The sequence below is a fragment of the Portunus trituberculatus genome, unplaced genomic scaffold (assembly GCF_017591435.1).
Source record: "Portunus trituberculatus isolate SZX2019 unplaced genomic scaffold, ASM1759143v1 PGA_scaffold_410__1_contigs__length_386818, whole genome shotgun sequence".
Taxonomy (NCBI): domain Eukaryota; kingdom Metazoa; phylum Arthropoda; class Malacostraca; order Decapoda; family Portunidae; genus Portunus; species Portunus trituberculatus.
Window position 1 is genome coordinate 117520 of NW_025541578.1, and position 10951 is coordinate 128470.

At 36.2% G+C, this 10951-nt stretch overlaps 1 protein-coding gene across 1 annotated transcript in view; it reads left to right on the forward strand.

The window, feature by feature from the left end:
• Positions 1 to 10712, forward strand: part of LOC123500570 (sorbin and SH3 domain-containing protein 1-like) — a 91407-nt gene extending 80695 nt beyond the window's left edge. The window contains exon 9 of the mRNA XM_045249258.1: positions 10130 to 10712. Within this exon, the coding sequence (XP_045105193.1) occupies positions 10130 to 10328 (199 nt within the window). The 3' untranslated portion in view covers positions 10329 to 10712. The remainder of the gene's footprint in view (positions 1 to 10129) is intronic.
• The last annotated feature ends 239 nt before the right edge of the window (positions 10713 to 10951 follow it).

Sequence of the window (10951 nt, forward strand, 5' to 3'; positions counted from 1 at the left end):
CTTGATGTCCTGCAATTTTTTTCAATTTGACTTAATTCTAGGTTGAAAGTGTTAGTTGTGTTATTATTTATGAGATTATCATCATATAATGACTTATATAAATTCTCCATAATAAGTAATACTAAAAAACAAACAAGCAAATAATAGAAAAAAGATAGAACAGCAAAGCATATATGGCTCCTAAGGTATGCCAAAGAAAATAAGTAGAATGACTCATGAAATCAGATGGAATAAGTGCCATCTTAAGAGGCAAATCAAATGACGGGATAATTGTAGTATTAGAAACATAATCAATATCAACAGTTATAAATAGTAGTGGTGATAGTGGTGGTGGTAATAGTAGTTATAGTAGTAGTAGTAGTAGTAGTAGTAGTAGTAAGAGGATTATTAGTATAAGGAACAGTAGTAGTAGTGCAAGTTAAAGTATTAACAGTAGTACATATATTAGTTATAGTAGTAGTAGTAGTAGCAGGAGTAGTAGTGGTAGTAGTGGTGTTAAGAGTTATTTTTTTTTTTTTTTTTTTTACATTACAAGGGCACTGGCCAAGGGAAAACAAAGTTGGAAAAAAAATCCGCTGGTTGCCAGGCCCTGTTAAGAGGAATAGTATAAAGAGAAAAAACAAAAAAATCTAAAAGGAGGGTCCAGTTAACGTAAGAGGTGTCTTGACACTCCTCTTTTGAAAGAGTTTAAGTCATAGGCAGGTGGAAATACAGACACAGGTAGAGAGTTCCAGAGTTTACCAGTGTAGGGAATGAAGGAGTGAAGATACTGGTTAACTCTTGCATTAGGAAGATGGACAGAATAGGGATGAGAAGAAGTAGAGAAGTAAAGAAGTAATAATAATGGTAGTGGTAGTAGCAGTAGCAATAGTAGTAGTAGTGGTGGTATTAATAGCAATGGTGGTAGTAGTATTAGTGGTAGTAGTAGTACTAGTAGTGGTAGTAGTAGTAGTAGTAGTAGTAGTAGTAGTAGTAGTTGCAGCAGTAGTATTATTGATGTTATTAATAGTAGCAGTAGTAATTGTAGTAATAGAAGTAGGAGAAACCATTCAACATTGTCAAGTTGTATGGAGATATTGAGGAGGATCAAGAAAAGTAGACGCTAATACTACAGCTAAAACTAGTACCAAAAGAGGAGGAGGAGGAGGAGGAGGAGAAGCAACAACATTAAAACATATATATATATATATATATATATATATATATATATATATATATATATATATATATATATATATATATATATATATATATATATATATATATATATATATATATATATATATATATATATATATATATATATATATATATATATATATATATATATATATATATAGTAATAGAGAAAACATACATGAAATCAATGGAATTAGAAAAATGTGCAATACAAGAAGAAATAAAAAAATATATAAAAAATATGATAATACAGTAAAGTATCTAGGATATAGCGAATTGTGTATCACTATTAACGGATAAACAGATATTAAGTAATTCCGGTAGGTTGTTATGCTCAGTAAGTATTTTGAAAAATTGTGAATGGTAAGATAATAATAGAATTTAAACAAGCAGTTATATTAATTTACTTTTACATCTAAGTGGTTGTTACTCCTTTCAGTACTGGATACATATCTAGAAAATCTGTAAGTCCTGCTTCAGTAGTGATGACATGTATTTGATTAGAAATTTGAAGCTTCACATATATCCTACCATCATATATAGAGGAAGAAGAACCATCTATACTGAATTTGGTTTTTACAAAAGAATGAGAGCCCTGTCCAACCATCAAATATCATAGACCAATAGGAAAAAAGTGCTCATGTGGTTTTAGAAATTGGATTATAGGATCACAAAATTTTGAAATATAAACATAAATTATTGAATCACACCAAGACCAATTTTGAAGTGTTAAGAAATTACTTGTAGTATTGATTGGGAGGAAAATATGCAAGTTAAGAGAAGTATGAATATATTTCTAGACAAGTATAGTGACAGGATAAAGAAATATGTTCCTAAATACAGTGTAAAAGAGAGCAAACACTCCTGGTATAATGATATATGTGCAAAAGCTTTAAAGTTTAAAGATGCAGCCTGGAAAAAAAAATAAGAAAACAGTGGAATGAAGTAAACAGGAAGAAGTAAATTGGAATGTAATGAATATATTATAATAAGAAGAGAGAAAGAGAGAAATTTTGATGATATAGTGAAAAGACATGAGAAGGAATCCAAGCTTTTTTCAAGTAAATGAATGGAAAAATGACAAACTAAGTTAATTAAAGGAAATAAGATGTATGAAACAACAGAAGAAATAAGTGAACTTATGAATGAATCAGTATTTAATGAAGTAGAAGAGTTGATAGAGCCAAGCAGCCATGCGATATAGGAAGGATTAAGACACGTTGTGGTGCAAAAACAGAAAGTTAGAGTATTACTAGAAAAGGTAGATGCAAGAAAGGCAATGGAGCCATATGGACTGTGTGGATAGACACTGAGACAATTTAGAGAACAACTGTTGGAACCAATATGGGCTGTAATTAACAGCTCTCTAATGGAAGGGAAGGTACCAAGGGAGTGGAAAAGAGCAAATATAGGAGGAATAAAGACCAAGCCCCTAAATTATAGACCAATGTCGCTAACTAGTGTTATGGAAAAGATCTGTGAAATTGTTATTAAAGAAGAATGGTTGAATATCTGGAGGGAAAGGAGATAATAAATAACTCCTAATTTGGTTTTAGGAAAGGAAGATCATGAGAGAGAGGTGTCAAGACATTTTTCCCGGACATTTAACTAATTCTGTTTTAATATTTAAGGGAACTGGCTTTTCAAATGTTTTTTTTTTTTTTTTTTATACCACCTTGTACATACAAAAATGTATGAATAAAAGCATTTTTACAAGAATAATAGATGAAGTACAAGGGAGAGATGGATGGATTGACACCGTATATTTAGTTATTAAAAAAGCTATTGACAGAGTACCACATAGAAGAAGACTCCTATGCAAATTAGAATTTAATGCTTCTCCAAAAAAAAATGTGATGGAAATGAGTGAAAGTAATAGAAGACCTACGTGGGAGTACAAAATGGGAGAAGAGGTTATAATGAAAAACAAAGAAGAAAAGGGGATTGTACAAGACATCCTGACACCAAAAAGACACATTTGCTTCAACATACAAGACACTATCAAATATCAGGATGGTATCTAACTGCACGGACTAGAGTATAATGAAAAAGATCATAAGCATGATGGTAAGACCTAGACTTGAATATACAGCAATAGTACGGTCACCACACATGCAAAATGACATCAAGAAACTAGAAAGAATCCAAAGGATAGTCATAAAGATGGTGCCAGATATAAAGGGCCTTTCCTTTGAAGATAGACTAAAGGAAATGGAACTACCAACTTTGAAGAATAGACAAGAGAGAGGAAATCCAATAATGATGTCCAAGATGGTAAACCATATAGAAAAGATAGATACACAAGACTTTGTATCACTCAGTGAAAATGTAAATAGACGGAGAAGAGGACACTCCAAGATGATCATGAAAAGTCAATTTCAGAAAAACTTTGAAAGTTCAGTTTTCCAAATAGGACAGTGAATATCTGCAACAACATGAATAATGAAATTATAACATCACTACGTGTGCACAAACTTAAGGAAAAGTTGAATAAAATTAGATATAGAGACAGGTCACTGTGAGCCCCACTCTAACCCTGTAATATAAAACTAGGTGAACACACACACACACACACACACACACACACTTAATGTGGTGCAGGAGGAGGGAAAAGACCTAGTACAAGAAATAGAGGACTTCCATAGAATTGGAAAGTTCACAAGAGAAGGTATGAGGCCAATAAGAATCAAACTTAAGTCACAAAAGGATGTAGATGAATTGGTGGAGAAGTCATGGAGGCTAGCCCAGCAGGAAACAACAAGGAAGATTTGGTTGAGAAGAGATCTCGGTGAAAAGGAAAGAGAAATGTTAAATGAGCTGAGAAAGGAGGCTTTGAAAAAATGAAGAGAGGACAGAAGAGGAGAAGAAAGAGTTTTTCTGGAGAATCTTGGATATGAGACTGAGGAAGTGGTTCATAACCCAGAAAAGTACAGTAAGAAAGGACTAAAGAAACTTACGTATGAGCGGAATGTAATGTATTCCAACATAAATGGAGTGATATCGGGATTTTAGAACTCAACGATTACTTGAGGACAAGAACCCAGATATTGTGGGTCTTACTGAAACAAAACTGAGAGAAGGAGAAGACCTGATGATGGTTGGAGAAGGGAAATATAATGTTTGGAAAAGAAATAGAGTAGGTAAGATGGGAGGAGGAGTGATGTTGCTGGTTAAAAAAGATATAAAGGTGGATCAAGTGAAAGAAGGTATGGGAAAGGCAGAAGTGCTAAAGATCAGAGCAGAAACTAATGAAGGAAAAAGAGGCACTACATAGTGGTGTACGTACCACCTAAGACAAATGCATGGTCAGTACAGGAATATGAAGAAATGATAAGTGATACAGGAACATGTCTGGAAGAAATGTTGGGTGGCTGTGAACGAACTATAATGATGGGAGATTTTAATTGTAAAGAGGTGTGTTGGGAGGACTGGTCAATGGAAGGATCAGAGACAACATGGGGAAATACACTATTGACACTGGCAATGGAAAATGTGTTAACTCAGTGGGTCAAAGAAGATACTAGGTTTGGAGGAGAGGAGCATCGTCAAGACTGGACTTGGTCTTTAGTACAGAGCCAATGGTCATTGAGGAGATGAGGGTGGAGTGCCCTTTAGCAAAGAGTGATCATGCAGTTTTGGAGTTCAAGGTGATAGATGAAGAGAAATCTAGAAGAAATGAAGAATATAAAGTGGGAAGATGGAATTATGCCAAGACAGATTTTGGAAACCTAAAGAAATTCTTTCAAGAGACAAATTGGATGAAATTCAAGAGTGCTAAGGAGCAAATGAAAAGTGGAAGGAATTTATAAAATATACAAAGAAGGTGAGAAAAATTTGTACCAATAAGACAACATAGAGAAGTTGGAAAGCAGGACTGGTTTAACGATAGATGTGAAAAGGCTAGAACAAGAAAAGAGGATGCATGGAAGAGGTGGAGAAGGAAAAGACGGATTAAGCAGTGGGAAAGTTACAAAAGAGCAAGAAATGAATATGTGTTGATTAGAAGAGAAGAAAGAAAAAACAAGAAAAGGATATAATTGATAAATGTAAAGACCAACCAAGGCTTTTTACAGACATGTGAACAACAACATCAAAAATAGAGAAAGTATTGAAAGTTTAGAAGTAAATGGAGTATGCAGTGAAGATCCCAGGAAATGGCAGAGGCTATGAATGGATGCTTTCGGAAGGTATTCACAAAGGAGACTGCTTTTGACAAACCACTGGTAATGGAACAGAAAGGGATTATGAAGGAGTTTCAAGTAACTGTGGAGGAGATCAAGAATATGATGGGGAGTTTAGAAGTGAGAAAAGCTGTGGGACCTGATGGGGTATCAGGATGGATTTTAAGAGAATGCAGGAGCAACTGGCAGAAAAAGTTTGTGAAGTAATTGATGCCTCATTAAGGGAAGGTGTAGTGCCCCAAGACTGGAAAAGAGCTAACATTGTCCCAATTTATAAATCAGGTAACAAGAGAGACCCATTGAACTATAGACCAGTGTCACTTACAAGTGTGGTAGCTAAGATGTGTGAGAGGGTGGTGAAGAATAGATGGACAGACTTCTTGGAGAAAAATGACATACTTTGTGAGTGTCAATTTGGTTTTAGAAAAGGGCGTTCATGCACGACAAACCTGATATGTTACTATTCGAGGGTGATAGATGTAATACAGGAAAGAGATGGTTGGGCTGATGGAATATATCTGGATTTAAAAAAGGCCTTTGATAAGGTACCACACCGGAGACTGATCTGGAAACTTGAAATGGTAGGAGGAGTGCATGGCAGTTTACTAAAATGGATGGAAGACTTTTTGGTAGGAAGAGAAATGAGAACAATAATTAAGGACAGACCATCAGAATGGGGCTTGGTGGAGAGTGGAGTTCCACAGGGATCAGTGTTGGCACCAGTAATGTTCGCGGTCTACATAAATGACATGGTGGATGGGGTGTCCAGTTATGTGAGCCTATTTGCAGACGATGCAAAATTGTTAAGAAAAGTGAGATGTGACAAAGATTGCGAACTACTCCAGGAAGACTTGGACAGAATATGGAAATGGAGCTGTACATGGCAAATGGAGTTCAACACGACAAAATGCAAGAAAATAGAGTTTGGCAAGAGTGAAAGAAGAATCAGGAGTATGTACAAGATAGGAAATGAAGACATAAAACCAGTCATGAAGAAAAAGACCTTGGGGTGACAATTACCAATGACCTATCGCCAGAGAGACATATAAACAAAATAATTGGAGAAGTATTGAACTTATTGAGGAACATAAGAGTGGCGTTCGTATATTTAGATGAAGAAATGATGAAGAAAATAATTACTGCAATGATAAGACCGAGGCTTGAATATGCAACAATACAGTGGGCTCCGAACTTAAAGAAACACATAAGGAAACTAGAGAAAGTACAGAGGGCTGCAACAAAATGGTGCCTGACTTAAGAGATTTGACTTATGAAGACAGACTGAAAAGAATGCAACTTCCGACCCTGGAAAACAGAAGAGAAAGGGGAGACCTGATAGCAATATACAGAGTGATGATTGGCATGGAAAAATGGATAGGGAAGATCTGTGTATGTGGAATGAAAGAATGTCGAGAGGGCATGGGAAAAACTAAAATGGCCACTTATAGGAGAGATGTGAAAAAATATAGCTTCCCTCATAGAAGGGTGGAAGCATGGAATAGTTTAGACGTGGAAGTGGTCAACGCAAGGAATATTCATGATTTTAAGAAAAAGCTGGACATGAGTAGATATGGAGACGGGACAGTACGAGCATAGCTCTTTTCCCGTATGTTACAATTAGGTAAATACACACACACACACACACACATACAGGTAACTCGATTTACGCATGTTTGATTTATGTGTTTTTGTTATAACACAACTGAAAAAATATTATAATTAATTTAATTTGCGCAATCGGTTTGCTTATATGCGATTTGGCCCAACTGCATTTTCAAACTGAGCGCCAGACGCAATTTCAAACTGCGTGCCAGAGAGTTCCTCAGCTGGCCAATAGGTGGGATCTCCGGGGCCGGATCCAAGAACCAGGCTGTTGTCTATGTTGGTACAGACAACCTCCTCAGCAACCTGCTGCTCAAATACCAACCTTCGTAAAATAGCATCCACAAAGATTCATTGCTGAGGGTGGGTGGAGGTTGGTAGCCTGCCTTAAAGTGCTCATTGGCTGCCAGGAGCTGGATCCAAGACACTTTAACAACGTCAGAGCAACCTCCTGCTGTGAAATGGCATCCATGCACGCTTGAAGGGACGGTAACGAGGTTGCTATGAGGTTACTCTCAGGTTGCTGGGAACATCACCTCTCGGGGTGATGTTACTGTCTTATATATGCATTTATGTTCACAAAACATTTCTATTAGCTTTTTACAAACCTTGCCCCCAAGAAAGGATTGTTTTGTAATGCATTAAGTGAAATCTTACATGGAATACCAAAAAATAAAAGCAGAGATGAGATCGGCCACAGACGAGGTGGAGACTCGCAGCGACTTGGCCACTTCTTCTTCTTATGACCCTTTTAGCTTGCGTGTTGCTTTCACTACCATATTCTATGTTTCCACTCCTCTATTACCTGCTATAATAGATATCATATCTTAGTATTCATATACGCTCATACCATGAGGATAATCTCGACTCCGTGGCACTGAGTGATAGTGAATTACATAAGAACATAAGAAAAGAGGGAAGCTGCAAGAGGCCGCTAGGCCTGTACAAGGCATTTCCAGTGTGGTTAATCTACCTAATTCCATCTATCTTCCCCATCCATGAATTTATCTAACCTTCTTTTAAAGCTCCCTATTGACTCAGCCCTGACTAATTACTAATGAAATACCACGGTATTTCATTAGTAATTCACTATCACTCAGTGCCACGAAGTTGAGGTTATCCTCATGGCATGAGCGTATATGAATACTAAGATATGATATCCATTATAACAGTCAATAGAGGAGTGGAAACATAGAATATCGTGGTGAAAGCAACAGGCAAGCTAAAAGGGTCACAAGAAGAAAAATCTAATAGAAATGTTGTTTTGTGAACATAAATGCATATATATAAGACAGCAACATCACCTCGAGAGGTGGTGTTCCCAACAACCTCAGAGCAACCTCATAGCAACCTCGTTACCGTCCCTCCAAGCATTCATGGATGCCATTTCGCGGCAGGAGGTTGCTCTGACGTTAAAGAATCTTGGATCCAGCTCCTGCTCTTCTCGTGTCTCATTTGCGGTCTGCTAACATTAAGTACAGACGGGATCTCTTCAGTCTGCCTTTAATTCACCAATATGGCCCCAGAATGTCCTTCAATTTCTTCTGCATGTGGGGTTATTTTTGATAAGTGGATTTTATATAAGTGGTAAAGCTCAGAGGAAGAGTGACTGACTGTGGTGTGAATGCAGTAAGTGTTTTGTTTACGTATTCTTTGTTTTGTTGTTTTCTCTTATTATTTTTTGCTTTCTCTCATTATATCTTGCTCTTCCCTTTACTTTAAATATGCTTTTAGTATTTAGAATGGTAAATAATAAAAACATGTTAATTTAGCCAAATAAATAGAGGATTTTATATGAATTTTTTTTACCACATCCCGCATTCCCTCCTATTATCTATTGTTTCTTATGAGAATTACATGTTTGTTTTCCGCGAATTTTGATATACGCGATGCCTCTTTGAACGCATCTATTGGATGAATCGAGTTACCTGTACTCTCTCTCTCTCTCTCTCTCTCTCTCTCTCTCTCTCTCTCTCTCTCTCTCTCTCTCTCTCTCTCTCTCTCTCTCTCTCTCTCTCTCTCTCTCTGAGAGAGTGGACATTGTTGCTACTTTTCCTCCACTACCCGTTCCTAGTTTATTTTCCTATACCAAAAAGTGAAGGTGTAATGCAGGAAAAAAATCAAATAAAGTATATAAATAAATAAACTTAAATAAATTTACTCACCATGAATACTTACTATGAATAAAGGAAAGATTATGAAGACTTTTCAATTTATTTTTAATAAATTCAAGTCTCCCACGAGTAGTCATAAGATGCTCTATGCCTGCCCAGTCTCCTCACTCTTCTCCTGAAGATGGTCCAGACAGGACCAAAAAACATATTAAGAACAACATGGATTTTGGCGCACTTCTCCAGAATTTACAACCAGACAAATGCACCCCTGTGTGAAAAATACAAAAGCTCCTTTCAAAAAAAGAATAATGATCAAGTTACTATAGACTTCAACAACAATATATATATATATATATATATATATATATATATATATATATATATATATATATATATATATATATATATATATGTATGTATGTAGAGAGAGAGAGAGAGAGAGAGAGAGAGAGAGAGAGAGGTGCTAATCCCTATCTGAGTCTTGCCCTACTTTCCTTCCCCCCTCTTCACTCTTCTTGTCTCTGTTGGGGGAGAGGGCAGGTGAGGTCACAAACCAATGAGGATTTGTTTTACGGAAGAGGTTGGAAGATGTGTGTCCAACCATGTAGTGGAAAACAAAATAAAAAAAATTGTCGGTTAATTTTGATTGATTCCCCTGAACTTTTTGCAATGACAGTACAATATATACAGTATGTATGTATGTATGTCTGTAGGTATTATGCATAAGAACATAAGAAAAGAGGGAAGATGCAACAGGCCACCAGGCAGTTCCTGTGTGTTTAAAGCTACCTAATTCCATCTATCATCCCTATCCATGAACTTATCTAACCTTGTGCATGTATGTATACTTGACCTTTCTCAGTACGCTTCTTATGCAAGTTTTAAACTATCGGACAAACATTCAGATCTGCAGAGTTTGTCCATTGGATCTTGTCTGTTGTGACGGAATCCGTTAAATCAAGGTTCAATTGTATTAACTTTGAAGTAGAGATTTCAAGATGTAAGCATTTTTTAAGCAAGGCTCTCAAGGAAGCATGATATTTGTCTTTCCAGATATCGAGCACTCTACCATTACAAACCTCAGAAGAACGATGAGCTGGAACTCCTGGTGAATGACCTGGTGATGGTGTCGGATAAGTGCAGAGACGGCTGGTTCTTGGGAACCTGTCAGAGAACTGGCATCTTTGGAACCTTCCCCGGTAATTATGTGCAGAGGATAAAAATTAAGCGTGAACCCAGGACAGAGCTGTAACTTTATCATTAACTGTCAAAATTCTGTGCTTTGCTACTTCTGATGATGCTTTTTTTTTTTTTTTTTGTAAATATATAAAGAACCTATGAAAATTTTTAATGGTTGCAAAACAGGCTTGCTTTGTAATTTTAGTATAGCGAACAGTATAAGATTAACTAGGAATTTACTGTATTTCGAAGAATTTATTTTGTGGATTCTTAATGAGCTTGTCAGCTTGTCATAACCTATTGCTGTGGTCTTACTGGATTCATGATGTCTGAGTACTGAAGGACAGAGAAATGTTAGTCAAGGTGTATGTGGTGTGCTGAGTTGTTTTCTGCCCCAGCTTGTCAAGAGGTCATGTTCAAACCTTTATAGCTCATTTACACTTGTTGTGTGTCAACTTGTTCATAAAGGAAAATAAAAGTATTATTTCATGCATTTCATGATTGATCCATATGATATGACTTGATGAATGACTATATTTTGATAATAAAGACACATCTGTCATGGTAAAGTGAAAGCAGATTTTTCTCTATGTGTCAATTATAGTGTGTCCATCCAGGTCTCAGCATGATTGACGTATTATTAATTGCTAGTGCATTTGCCTATTAAAAATGGCACAGGGTGAAGGAAAATACTAG